This window comes from Schistocerca cancellata, chromosome 5 (assembly GCF_023864275.1).
Source record: "Schistocerca cancellata isolate TAMUIC-IGC-003103 chromosome 5, iqSchCanc2.1, whole genome shotgun sequence".
Classification (NCBI taxonomy): domain Eukaryota; kingdom Metazoa; phylum Arthropoda; class Insecta; order Orthoptera; family Acrididae; genus Schistocerca; species Schistocerca cancellata.
Window position 1 is genome coordinate 146646118 of NC_064630.1, and position 15439 is coordinate 146661556.

The following is a 15439-nucleotide window of genomic DNA, read 5'->3' on the forward strand; positions in this document are numbered from 1 at the left end:
GTAAGAAAAATAGCATAGTCAAGGGAAAACACAGTAAACAAGAAGATTACATACTGAATAACCACAGTGACTCCATAGAAGTGATGGAAAAACAGATGCCTATAAATATCTAGGATACAGACAAAAAATAGGAATAGATAATACAAATATTAAAGAAGAATTAAAAGAAAAATATAGACAAAGACTAACAAAAATACTGAAAACAGAACTGACAGCAAGAAACAAGACAAAAGCTATAAATACTTATGCTATACCAATATTGACCAACTCATTTGGAGTAGTGAAATGGTGTATCACAGACCTAGAAGCACTCAATACACTTACACGTTCACAATGTCACAAATATAGAATAAATCACATACATTCAGCAACAGAAAGATTCACATTAAGCAGAAAGGAAGGAGGAAGGGGATTCATCGACACAAAAAACCTACATTATGGACAGGTAGACAATTTAAGAAAATTCTTTATAGAACGAGCAGAAACTAGCAAAACATACAAAGCAATCACTCATATAAATACATCGGCTACACCATTGCAATTTCATAACCAATTCTACAACCCTTTAGATCACATATCATCAACAGATATGAAGAAAGTAAATTGGAAAAAGAAAACACTACATGGCAAGCACCTGTATCATCTAACACAGCCACACATCGATCAAGACGCATCCAACACATGGCTAAGAAAAGGCAATATATCCAGTGAGACGGAAGGATTCATGATCGCAATACAGGATCAAACAATAAACACCAGATAGTACAGCAAGCATATTATTAAAGATCCCAACACCACAACAGATAAATGCAGACTTTGCAAACAACAAATAGAAACAGTAGATCACATCACAAGTGGATGTACAATACTAGCAAATACAGAATACCCCAGAAGACATGACAATGTAGCAAAAATAATACATCAACAGCTTGCCTTACAACATAAACTTATAAAACAACACGTACCCACATACAAGTATGCACCACAAAATGTACTGGAGAATGATGAATACAAATTATACTGGAACAGAACCATTATAACCGATAAAACAACACCACATAACAAACCTGACATCATACTCACCAATAAAAAGAAGAAAGTAACACAACTAATCGAAATATCCATACCCAATACAACAAATATACAAAAGAAAACAGGAGAAAAAATTGAAAAATACATCCAACTGGCTGAGGAAGCCAAGGACATGTGGCATCAGGATAAAGTTGACATTATACCAATTATACTATCAACTACAGGAGTCATACCACACAATATCCACCAGTACATCAATGCAATACAGCTACATCCAAACTTATATATACAATTACAGAAATCCGTAATTATTGATACATGTTCAATTAGCCGAAAGTTCCTAAATGCAATATAACATATACCGAACAGTTAAAAGGAAGTGACGCTTGATCAAGGTCCGCGTCACTTCCCATTTTTAACCAGACTTAACATCTGAGAAAGTAAAGAAATAATAATAATTATTATTATAATTATTATTATAACTTGATTGGTCACATTGGACCACCTGAGTCACTCGATGTTCTTTCTCTTTGAAGTTGGACCACTTGCTTCTTGCACTCAGCCCAGTACTACTTCATTCGTTCATTCCAAATGCAATTTTCTTAACTCGTCTGAAATCTCTGAGGGTCTTCTGTGTGTCATTTCTGCTGCAAATTTATGATTCATAAGCAGAGAGTCAATTTTGTTTTCGTTCTCTGCATCAGTAATTCTAAGTCCAACTGCTTCAAGATCTTGCTGAGTTTCTTCGACGCATTGACCTCCTGCCTTTTTTCCGAGACTTCTCCTCACTAGTTGTTTTAAAATCCTGTAGTCAGGCAGTCTTAAGACATGAAAGAAATATGAGATTCTTTTCTTCTTCATTGTGCTGGTGATTGGGTCAATCTCACAACAGACAGTTTCATTAGGGAGGATTCTCCAGAATCCATCAACCTGGTATTTTTTATTGACGCATGTTCTGATAATTCTTTGTTCAGTCTTGAGGAGTCGATTGGTTCTTCTGTCATTTTTAATTTGGGAAGAGTTACAGTTTTGTAATGTTTGATCTTAGTGTCTATTGACATGCATTTCTTATTATATGTTGACCAGGTTAGAAATTGTGCTTTTTTCGTTTTGTTGGTTCTATTTATCCATGTTGGTTTGTCACCTAAGTTGTGCAAAATAATTTGTCCAAGATATTTAAATTTTAGAACTATGTTAATTGCTTTATCACTTATGAAGATTTTATATATACAAAGAGGTTTCATTGACATGGTTTCAGTTTTCTCAAAGGATATTTGTAATCCTATTCTTAAGGAAATTTTCTGGAGACTTGTGTTCTGAGCACGAATTTCTTCCATGTCAAAGGTTGAAGAGAGCTAATGCTGTTTGCTCTTATTGCTGATTTTCCTCCAATTTTACATGGATTTTCTTTTTGCCAGATTATCATGATGTAATTAAGAGCCACACAAAAAAGCTAATGGGACAATCCATTACTTTGTCTGAGTCCTGTTTTCATTGTAAAAGCGTTTGACATTTCCTCTCTAAACTTTACCTTTGAATCTGTGTTAGTTAAAGTTAGCTGAATGAGTCGTAGCAGGATTATCTAAGGATTTTAAGAAGTGTGGGTCTATGAACACTATCATATGTTTTTTTTAAATCTACAAATGAGATGAATAACTGTTTGTTTCTATACTTGTAATACTCCATTATTAGTTTCAGGCTAAGAATTTGGTCTGAGCAGCTTCTGTATGGTCAAAATCCTTCTTGATATTCTCCAAGTTGTGGCCCCAGAACATTTTTGATCCTAAAGTAATTTATGCGGGAGAAAATTTTGTATGTGCTGTCCAGAAGGGTTATTCCTCTGTAATTATCTGGGTTGGTTCTATATCCTTTTTAAAATAATGGACAGATTATTCCTGAGGTCCAGTGCTCTGGAATTTTCTCTGTGATCCACATTTCAATTAGATGTCGGTGGAGATTTATTACTACAGGTTTTCCAGCATTGTTCCAGTTTTCTGCAAATACACGGTCTTCACGACATGCCTTTGCAAGGATCTCTGCATTTTCTTGATTACTATGCGCAAACTTTCCTGACTTCTCTATCAGCATCAGTGTCGGGGACTCATACTTTTTAAGATATCTCCCAAAGGTTTTGTAGTAATCTCTTGACCGTTTCTTCTGGAAGTTCTCTTCTGTCTTTTCTAGGGTATTTTTAAGATGTTTGCATTTTGTCTGTCTGACGATTTATGGGTTGACTTTCTTTGTTTAGTTCTAGATGTGATTCTTCAGACTTTTGGGCTTGATACTTTATCCAAGCTTGGTGTCTTCTTTCTAATGCCTGGTCACATTCTGCATTCCACAACTCATGTTTCTTCCTGGGATTTACTGGAGGCAACTCTTCTGCTACGGATTTTAATTTGGTGGTTAATTCTTCTAGTGTGTTATAGCTGATAGACCCTTCACCTGATTTCCTAGTGTATTCATCATTTTTTGTTAAGACGGTTGGGTTGAATTTTCTTCTAGGTTCCCCCCCCCCCCCCCCCTCCCAATGTCTTTTCCTTACCATTGGTGTTAATTTTATTTTGATCTTCACAACATAGTGGTCTGACCCTGAGTCTTCACCCCTTAAAACTTTGACATTGTAGATTTCACAATGGTGAAATTTAACCATGCATACATGGTCCAGTTGCCATTTGACCTTTTGGAAATCAGGGTGCTTCCAGGTTTTTAATTTGTGAGGTTTCCTCTTAAAACATGTTGATGTTGAGACCAGGTTATGGTTTCTACAAGTTTCAATTAACCTTTGACCATTTTGTTGGTCGATTTATGTGCTGGCCATTTTCCAGAGATATCTCTGTATCTTCTTTCTTGCCCCAGTTGAGCATTTAAGTCGCCAAGGAGAATTTTTATGTTTGATGGAAGAATGTTGATTAAGACTTGATCCAGGAGATCCAAAAATTTGTCTTTCTTCTTTGTCCTTCAGAGTATTATTTTTCTGATTGGTGGGAGCATGTGCATTGATAATTGTGTATGTCTTATTTGCAGATTTCAAAGTTAGAGTTGCAAGTCTGGGGGACTGAGATTTGAATTCTATGACAGAGTCGATAACTTTCAGATCTATAAGGAAACCATTGCCAAATTGTGGACAGTTTTTCAGTACTCTTTTTCCAGGGATTCCTTTATAAAGTCGGTATCCCTGTGATTCTAGATGGCCTTGATCACAGTTTCTGATTGATTGAAGAGCTATGTTTACAATTTTGTGTTTCTTTATGATGTCAGTGATGATTATTAATTTTTCAGCTTGGCACAAGGAGCCAACATTGTGTGTCGAGAAGAACGAGATTTGTTTAGGTTTAATCCTTTGATGTTTAAGGTTTGTACGAACTGTTGAATTTCTAGGCGCTCTGATCCACCATTATCTTCTGAATGACAGCCCACTGAATTTGAATGCAATTTATGGTTGCAGCCAGTGGAATTATTCTTCAACACTGTTCATGGTCGACTGTCTATGGTATCACCTTGGTGTGAAGATAAATCCTCGAATTACAATTCTGAATGTTATTCAGAAAGGTGATGATGAAGGATGAAAGATGACAACATGATATTGTGAAGATGGAAAAAAAATAGAAGGGGTCCATCACTTCGAAAATTGAAGAAATAGGCCAAACAAAGACAAGGACGATTAAAGTGCGTGAAAATGAAAGACACCCTAGGCCTCAATACTTAATACCGTCAGGGTCACAAAAGAACAAGAGTTGACCAAGAGAGGTCAGATAGGACTGACTATATTATACAGCAGCCAGTGAAGCAGGTACTGAATTATTGCAGTGACATTCCAACTGCTAAAATCACAGGAAATTATTCTGTATCAGGTAAAAAGTAATAAATTCCACTTGCTGGAGGAAAACTACAGGGACAATGACAACAGGGGCAGGAAACTGTCAGCCAGATGTTGCATTGCAATGGCCAAAGACTGTGTTCAGTTCAATAACACATAACAATGTTGAAAAAGCTTTTGTAATGCAACTGGGTTTTTTAGTGTTCTGGACCCTAATATGGCAGCAAAACAGCACCATCAATCATCATTACTTTATAATTAGCACTCAAGAACAGAAAGAAGAATTTTAGTGAATCTAATAACATATATTTGATATACAATACAGGATGGAATGTAACAATATTATGAGAAGGAAAGCTGCTGCTCACCATATAGCGGAGATGCTGAGCTGCAGATAGGCACAACAAAAGGACTCTCATGACTAAAGCTTTCAGCCATTAAGACTGCAGTCGTGCATGTGAGTTGTGTTAGTGTGAGTGTGTGTGAGTGTCTGTCTTGTTGCCGAAGGCTTTAATGGCCAAAAGCTTTAGTCGCGCGAGTCCTTTTGTTGTGCCTATAAGTTACTCAGCATCTCCGCTATATGGTGAGTAGCAACTTTCCTTTTTGTAATAGTGATATAATATTTCATTAATAAAAACTTAAGATGAAAATTTTAGTGGCAGTTGTTGCACTGGTTAGTATACATAGTAACTATTGTAAATAGCTCTTTGGCTCTTCTCTTTGCACGTACTACCAGGGTATCTTACAAAATTCTACTATTATACCACCTCTATGTATTAAGATGCGCCTAATAAAACAGTTTGTGAAAGACTTTTCCGAAGACGAAGCATGTTTCAAGTACCTCTGCAAGAAGTTTCCTCATAATTCATTTAACCTGTCACTCAAGAAATGATGTCCAATTCCTATGCTGAATCAAAAATGACAGGGAGAGATTTGGGTATTATTCAGTGTTGATAATACATTTTTAAAGAACACAAAGAACCGACTTTATATATCTGTTTCAGCTAACATGTTGGAGAAGCAGGGCAGGTGGTAGAAACATCATAAAATGAGTACACTGGGAATTGGAGCACTCAGCCACTTTTTCAACACTCCCTCACGCACCTAGAATACTCTAAAAGTGACAATTTCCCACCTCTGAGTATTATCTTAATTTCTCAAAACTATGTGCTGCTACAGATGGTGCATGCATGCACACACACACAGTTCAGCCATACAGTCTCACTTGTAAGTGGCAGACAACTTAAAGTAGGTGTAATTAAGCCAAACACAATCAGCATATAACGTACAGCATTTGACTACGCAAGGAACCACACTGCAGAACAGTGAAGAGTGAAATATACAAGACGAATCCAACAGGGCAAAGGGAAAAAAAAGCATATGAATACATAAAATCACTTTTCCTCTATGCAGTGTTTGCTTCAATCACAAAGAAAACCACTTCAACAAATTCTGCCACTGTGTCCTTCTGAAGCCAGTACGAGCATTTGCCCTGCAGAGGGGCTCCCATGGAAAAGACCAAGTTGGCCCTAAACAGAAACTTAGAAAATAGAATGCTGTCTACAACAAAACATGCTTACAGGCAACATCAAAATATTAACAATATGGCCACAGAGGAATCAAGTTAAAGTTTCAATATGACATACAGTTTTAATCTAACATCCAGTTTACAGGGAGACACACTGTTTTAAAACTGTGCTGGTAGCCACTGCATATGCTCAACTTGTTGTGGCAAAAGTCATTGGCAAAGCTATTCAGAGTCCAACTTTAAAGATATAAAACCATCAATTGCATATGATTTTAAATCAGACATTTTTCAATAAAAGTGACATGAAGTGGAGAATTGAGAAAATTGTTGGTTTTTGAGCAGTTACGCTGTAAACGGGAGTCTATGGCATGTTGACGAGACAATTCTTCATTTTAAGTACATCAAAGGATTGACAATGTCAGAGTTACTGAACAAAATACATTCCACAAGAAATAATAAGATGTCTAAGATTAACGAAAATCCCTTTCTGCGTTTGGAAAATTCTGCAGATGCTCTTAGGTCAAGATGAAGCTACCCTGAACAGACTGACTTCCGTAAAACCCAGCTGCACAAATGTGGTAGCTGTCAACAGAATACAAACTGGAGCTAATGGAGCTAACAGTGGAAATAAAATATTTAAGATGTATGATGGAAAAGATTGATGCCTGAAAGTGGGAGATAAGAAAATCCCAAATAGTTGGCTTCAGGAACACCTAGGACACATTTGGCAGTTGTGGATTCTGGAATGTGATATTGATACTACAGGGAGAAGAAATAAAAATATAGACTTGGGAGGGGGTGTGCAGGGGAACATCATCAACAACAACAACAACAACAACAACAAAACACACAGTGTTCTTCAGTGTCAGTTCCAATCATCATCTTTCCTTATAGCATCTTCAACACTGCCAAGATGTGTGCCTTGTTCTGATGTCATTTTTAGGTAGATGCAGTAGGTTCTGAAACTAATCTACCAACACTTCATAGTAATATATGTTTTGAATAGTTCACAGGTCTGCATTTTGCTTATGATGATATGTGTTAATACATACAGGGTGTTACAAAAAGGTACGGCCAAACTTTCAGTAAACATTCCTCACACACAAAGAAAGAAAATATGTTATGTGGACATGTGTCCAGAAATGCTTACTTTCCATGTTAGAGCTCATTTTATTACTTCTCTTCAAATCACATTAATCATGGAATGGAAACACACAGCAACAGAACGTACCAGCGTGACTTGAAACACTTTGTTACAGGAAATGTTCAAAATGTCCTCCGTTAGCGAGGATACATGCATCCACCCTCTGTCGCATGGAATCCCTGATGCGCTGATGCAGCCCAGGAGAGTGGCGTATTGCACCACAGCCGTCCGCAATACGAACACGAAGAGTCTCTACATTTGGTACCGGGGTTGCGTAGACAAGAGCTTTCAAATGCCCCCATAAACGAAAGTCAAGAGGGTTGAGGTCAGGAGAGCATGGAGGCCATGGAATTGGTCCGCCTCTACCAATCCATCGGTCACCAAATCTGTTGTTGAGAAGCGTACGAATGTGCAGGAGCTCCAACGTGCATGAACCACATGTTGTGTCATACTTGTAAAGGCACACGTTCCAGCAGCACAGGTAGAGTATCCCGTATGAGTATCTCCATTGAGCGTAGGTGGAAGAACATGGGGCCCAATCAAGATATCACCAACAATGCCTGCCCAAACGTTCAAAGAAAATCTGAGCTGATGACATGATTGCACAATTGTGAGCGGATTCTCGTCAGCCCACACATGTTGATTGTGAAAATTTACAATTTGATCACGTTGGAATGAAGCCTCATCCGTAAAGAGAACATTTGCACTGAAATGAGGATTGACACATTGTTGGATGAACCATTCGCAGAAGTGTACCCGTGGAGGCCAATCAGCTGCTGATAGTGCCTGCACATGCTGTACATGGTACGGAAACAACTGGTTCTCCCGTAGCACTCTCCATGCAGTGAAGTGGTCAACGTTACCTTGTACAGCAGCAACTTCTCTGACGCTGACATTAGGGTTATCGTCAACTGCACGAAGAATTGCCTCGTCCATTGCAGGTGTCCTCGTTGTTCTAGGTCTTCACCCGGTCGCGAGTCAAAGGCTGGAATGTTCCGTGCTCCCTAAGACGCCGATCAATTGCTTCGAACATCTTCCTGTCGGGACACCTTCGTTCTGGAAATCTGTCTCGATACAAACGTACCGCGCCACGGCTATTGCCCCGTGGTAATCCATACATCAAATGGGCATCTGCCAACTCCGCATTTGTAAACATTGCACTGACTACAAAACCACGTTCATGATGAACACTAACCTGTTGATGCTACGTACAGATGTGCTTGATGCTAGTACTGTAGAGCAATGAGTCACATGTCAACACGAGCACCAAAGTCAACATTACCTTCCTTCAATTGGGCCAACTGGCGGTGAATCAAGGAAGTACAGTACATACTGACTAAACTAAAATGAGCTCTAACATGGAAATTAAGCGTTTCCGGACACATGTCCACATAACATCTTTTCTTTATTTGTATGTGAGGAATGTTTCCTGAAAGTTTGGCCGTACCTTTTTGTAGCACCCTGTATATTTGCTTGTGCTGTATTATTATTTTGTTGAGATACTCCTTTGATGGTGTGATGCTGTTGGAGTTCGCCAGCAGATACCTTTATGCCACAGCAAGTAGGGCAGAGAGTTTCCCAAATATGCAAGGATGTCATAAGGAGCAACCTCATTAGAACAGATATCTAAGATCACCAATGACAACTATACACAAGAACGTATATTTAAAACTTGCACACAAAAGCTGCAAGTTTGTTTCAGTACTGAAAGTTAAACTCCGATGTCCACACAGAAAGAATGTTGTACTAGTTCATGAAATTAATGTACACTGTTATTTAACCCTGTGGATAATTATTTACAGTAAATGGATAGCTATAATATACGGAATTTATCAACACCAAATAATGCAATTATATTTTTTTCCACAATTTTACCACCTACAACCCTCTCAAAATAAGTTTTGGAACTCAGTGTGTCCATGTAAATTATATAAATTATACTTAAGTTACCATACATTTTCCATCTCATCTGCAGAGCAAGCTTCACTCACCCTCTGTATGAATTTCAAGGTACTTTTCTGTATACTGCAGTTCATGGAAAAATACTTTCAGAACAATAATGAAAATCATCAATATTACAGAGCTTCCGCAACATACCGGGTGATCAAAAAGTCAGTATAAATTTGAAAACTGAATAAATCACGGAATAATGTAGAAAGAGAGGTACAAATTGACACACATGCTTGGAATGACATGGGGTTTTATTAGAACCAAAAAAATACAAAAGTTCAAAAAATGTCTGACAGATGGCGCTTCATCTGATCAGAATAGCAATAATTAGCATAAAGTAAGACAAAGCAAAGATGATGTTCTTTACAGGATGTGCTCAATGTGTCCACCATCATTCCTCAACAATAGCTTTAGTCGAGGAATAATGTTGTGAACAGCACTGTAAAGCATGTTCGGAGTTATGGTGAGGCATTGGCGTCAGATTTTGTCTTTCAGCATCCCTAGAGATGTCGGTCGATCACAATACAATTGCGACTTCAGGTAACCCCAAAGCCAATAATCGCACGGATTGAGGTCTGGGGACCTGGGAGGCCAAGCATGACGAAAGTGGCGGCTGATCACATGATCATCACCAAACGACACGTGCAAGAGATCTTTCATGCGTCTAGCAATATGGGATGGTTCTAATAAAACCCTATGTCATTCCATGCTTTATTAAGTTTTCAAATTTATACTGACATTTTGATCACCCGCTATTTTGTTTTACATCATTTTCATGGCTGAAAAAGGAACTGCCTCTATTGACATTGCTGCCCCCATCTAGTTACCACAGTATACATTACTACAAAAAATGTTTGATATTTGAAATAGCTAAATAAAAATCAGAATGGATAACTGATAATCTCCAATATCATGCATCTAAACAACTGTATACGTACCTGCTCATGTGGCATTGTGAATGACATGGTAGGCCTAACAGTTGAACTTTTCAAGTCCCAAATTTTCAGTATGCCACGCAAATTTCCAGTAAGAATTTCACTGTGTTTAAGGAAGCAAACACATCGAAGTGTACTGCTGTCAGCTTCATCTGCAAAGTACAAGAATACTATTGGCTAGCAAAAAGTTAATTTCATTCAATGTCTTGTTATGAAAGCATGTCTGAACAGATGCAGGTATCACTTGCATTGTGGCATAACTGTAGCATGGGCAGGCCAGAAGTGATTCATAGTTCTAGTTACCTGGTATTAAACAATGAGGTGTAACAACTACTACGGCTTCTGACATCAAATGTAACAGCTGTGTTACTAAATGTGACACTTCTGTCACTCAATGTAACTGGGTTTTCTCTTTTGATGCTGTCAATTGTCAGGATGAGCATTCTCAAGCATTCTGTCAGGGTGAAAATATTAAATAAATAAACTTTTCTCTCTTACAAAATGTGGGCAGGGTGGGTTCTTCCTTGGCTCGGGTATGAGGTCGAATGAAACATCATTTTTACAAAAGATAACTTTTATTGAAAGTTTCGTACAGCTGTTATCTTACTGGACGTTCTGGTTCGGAGAGCGGCAGCCGTGTCGTTTGCGTAGCCTTCTGCTGCGGCAGCGGCGGCGGCGGCGGCGGCGGCGGCGTCTGATTACGCGTAGCGGTGTGTATCTCGTGTCGCCGTCTCGCCCAGCTGACCGGAGACGCGCAGCGCGAGGTGGCCTGTTTAATTATTGCGAGCGGCGTCGTGCATCGGATGGTGATACCTTGAATGTGGCGTCCCAGTGTTTCTCTTCTCTAAGCGGCCGCGTGTGTTGTGCGTCGGCCAGCAGAGCGGCGCGGCGGGGGAAGGCCAGTGTCCCGGACTCGAACCACGGACTCCCGCTTGCCAGTCTTCGGCTGTCAGGTCTTCATCCCAGCTCACAGGTGACTGCTGAAGTGAGGCCGTCTCCTTCCCGTCCTCACGAGTCACCCGGGTATGTAAAATCAGACTTCAAAATACCTTTTAACTTCTTCTTCTGACACTGAGGCTGCTGCTTGCTATTCCATTACAGCGGCGGACTTGGTGCGTCTGTGCATGAGGTAGTCTCTTCTTGCATGACGGTCTTCAGCACCGAAACTCACTTAAAACAACTGCTACGCTTCTTCTTCGTCTTCTTCGTCGCTCGTCTCCGTCTTCGTCTCCGTCTTCGCCTTCGTCTTCCTCTCGTCTTCATCTACATCCCCCGGGCCCACTGCGTCTCGCGTATTTATTCACTTCAGTTTACTGGAGGTGAACGACTTCACGGCCATTGCCTCTTCTGTCACGTTGAAAAGATTCTCGAAGATTCTTCTTAACGTCGGTCATTGGCTCTTGGAATGTAGGCGAGGGCCTTTGCTCACATACGACAACTGAGAAACACGTGAGCCGGTCATTGCCTCTTCTGTCACGTTGAAAAGCTTCTCGAAGAATCTTCTTAACGTCGGTCATTGGCTCTTGGGATGTAGGTGAGGGCCTTTGCTCACATACGACAACTGAGAAACACGTGAGCCGGTCGGGCGATGCCCTGACGGCTGAATCGACAGCGCCCGCTTATGTGGAACTTGCTGACTTCACGGTCATTGTCTCTGCTGTTCGGCCCGCTGTGAGCCAGTATGTAGCTCTCCAAACTAAACCAAGTTTTCCATTTATATTCTAATTTCTAGTTCACTTTGATTTCACTAATTTATTTACTTAAGTACCACTCAACATTCACTTTGATTTCACTAATTTATTTACTTAAGTACCACTCAACATTCCTCCACCCTTCGGAGAAATTCGCCCTCGAATTTACCACTCAACATTCCTCCACTCTTCACACGGAAAAAACACAAGCACTGAAAACTCTCGACTTACACATGCATCACATTAAGTATGTTGAAAATACTGTAGCACTTTATAAAAGCCCTGTGCGCTCATGAATCACATAGTTTACACATAAATGGTTATAATAAGAGTAACAAATCTTGATGAGAATGAATAAACAAAAAATAGATTTTTCACTTAGAAAATTACATAGCAACAGCTGTTTAATCTACGCTATACTAATGCAAGAATATCTATTCTACAGTATTGTTTATTTTAACAAGAGACTGTTTAATGAAGAATGAAGTACAATAAACAAAATTAATACACTAATGCTCAAAAGTAACTACTGAAGTACACCAGTTAAGAGTGTGGTATCCAATTAACAGGGATTTGATGAAGTGGTATATTGTTATTTGGCTTATTTTTTCGTCTTAAATAAAAGAAAACTGTACAAAGCAGAAACACCAACACAAAGGTTCCAGATATACCCGTTCCTAGCATTATAATTTTAGTTTTGTGTTCACCTTTTAATTTTAAAACATGTTGCATTATAACATTGGCATCAATTTTGTCTTGCTGTGAGTTTATGAACGTATCTAATGACTTCAGAAGGGAACTGTTAAGGGAGTCATTGAGGGAGGATAGGTTTTGTGTAGGAAATGCTTTGCATGGCGTTTTCTGAAAAAAGCAAACAACATGGTTATGGTCCTACGAACCTAGTAAAAAACAAAAATAAAGAAAAGAGGAAATATATTGTTAACTACAAGATCTACATCAATCTACGTTCAACCTTTTTTTTTTTTCTTAAAAAAATAAACCATTATCATTTATTAATTATCTACATTTGTATACTATCCACAGTCTACTATGATTCAACTAGGACATTCGCACCCTTGGTCGAAGATTGTATGGTGCCATGTCTGTATGTTGTGCTGGCGTGGCCACTCTTTTTCCTTTTCGGGTACTTCCTCCACCCTTCGGAAAAGCAGACACTATTGTTGAAGGAATTACATCTGGAGCGCCCTTAAAAGGTTTTAAACGACTTACATGGACAATGGTAGTTCGGGTGGGCAGTTGCAATTTAACGTTGACTGGTGACGTGATCTCAATAATTTGATAAGGACCTCTGTAGTTTGTTACAAATTTCTTTGTTTTTCCTTTTGCAACGTATGGAGTTAAAAGCATAACCCACTGACCGATTTTGTAATTTGGATATTTAGCTTGGGTATTACCTAATCTTTCCTGTCGTTCCAAAGCCTTTGTATTAGATTTTTGAACCTTTTTCCATACATCTTTCATCATTCGACTGAAATCTCTTACTGTTTCTCCGACTTTTCCGTTTTTCTGCCTGATTACATCAAAAGGGGACGGCATTTTTCTCCCATAAACCACTTCATAAGGTGACATGCCAGTTGCGTCATGCGTTTTGGCGTTGTATACCGACACGATTATTGGTAAATACGTATCCCAATTAGAATGTTGTTCGTTAATATAATAACTAAGCATCTTGCCAATTGTCCGATGAACTCTTTCTGTGCGTCCGTTGCACTGAGGGTGTAACGGAGTTGTGCGTAATTTGCGTATTTTTAGTAAGTGGCAGAGCTGTTTCATTAGTTCAGACATAAAATTAGATCCCTGATCTGTGATAATAGCTTCAGGTACGCCAAATTTAAGTATCCAGTTGTTAACTAAAGCTTGGGCAACTGTATTTGCTTGCTGATCTGGGAGACTCACCATAGCTAGATAGCGTGAAAAGTGATCTATAATTGTAAGAACATACTTATTACCAGCAGGTGTTTTATGAAATGGCCCGTAGAGATCCACTCCGCAGATTTGAAATGGACATGAAGCCTCGGGGAGCCTCTGTAAGGGTATTTTTGAACGAGAAAGTTCAGCTCGTTGTGCGCACGCAATGCAATTACGAACGTACTGCGCAACATCCTGCTTTCTGGTTTGCCACCAAAATCGCTCTGCTACACGTCTTTCGGTTGTCCGCTGTCCACCGTGTCCTGCAAGGATATGATCGTGGGCCTCTGCCATTATTTCTTGTCTAAGGTGTTGGGGAACAACAATTCGCGGTCCAAGTTTTGTTTTACGGCATAATACACCATCTTCAAAGCAAAATTGTTTTTGAGATGCATATTTTTTGCATTCTGTATCCTCATCTTGTGCCTTTCTCCAGTCCTCAGTATCTCGGCCTGTTGCTTCCAAAAGTGCTATTTTCCGACTTAGACAATCTGCATTCGTGTGTTTTTTGCCTGGTTTATGGATAACTTCGAAATCCATTTCGGAAAGACATAGGGACCAACGCGTGAGACGACTAGATGGATCCTTTAACCCAAGCAACCATTTTAAAGCTGCGTGGTCTGTAATGACCTTGAATTTCCTACCATACAAGTAGCATTTAAAGTATTTGATACCATAAATAACACTTAACAATTCTTTCTCTGTTGTGGAATAATTTCTTTCTGCTGTTGTTAGTTGTCTCGAAGCGTAGGCTATGGGGTGTTCCGCGCCATTAATATTCTGACTCAAAACAACTCCTACTGAATGACCACTTGCGTCACAGGATAAAATAAATTCTTTGTTATAATCTGGGTAGGCTAATACTGGACTGTGTGTTAACTTATCTTTAAGGGTTTGAAATGCTGATTCACAATCTTCAGACCAATGAAATTTTGCACCCTTTTTCAATAATTGGGTCAAGGGTCGGGCAATTTCAGCAAAATTTTGAACATATTTTCGGTAATACGATGCGAGACCAATGAAACTTTGTACCTCCTTAACGCGTTGTGGTGTTGGGAAGTCCTTAACTGCCGAAATTAATCGAGGATCTGTTCTAATTCCTTTTTCACTAATGACATGCCCTAGGTATGTAACCTCTGTCAATGCAAAACTACATTTTTCCATATTTAATGTTAATTTAGCTTTTCTAAGTCTCTGAAAAACATTACGCAGACGCACAGCATGTTCATTAATGTCTTTGGAGAATACAATAATATCGTCTAGATATACACAACATTGCTGAGTTTTTAGTCCTCGCAATACTCCATCGAGTAGTCTTTGAAAAGTTGCTGGTGCATTTTTCAAACCGAAAGGCATTCTTTTAAATTGCCAGTGGCCTCCAGGGGTAGAAAATGCTGTTTTATGCCTATCTTC

General features: G+C 39.1%; 1 protein-coding gene across 1 annotated transcript in view; it reads right to left on the reverse strand.

The window, feature by feature from the left end:
• Positions 1-15439, reverse strand: part of LOC126187415 (nucleoporin Nup43) — a 215863-nt gene that overhangs the window by 51091 nt on the left and 149333 nt on the right. The window contains exon 5 of the mRNA XM_049928482.1: positions 10410-10558. Within this exon, the coding sequence (XP_049784439.1) occupies positions 10410-10558 (149 nt within the window). The remainder of the gene's footprint in view (positions 1-10409; positions 10559-15439) is intronic.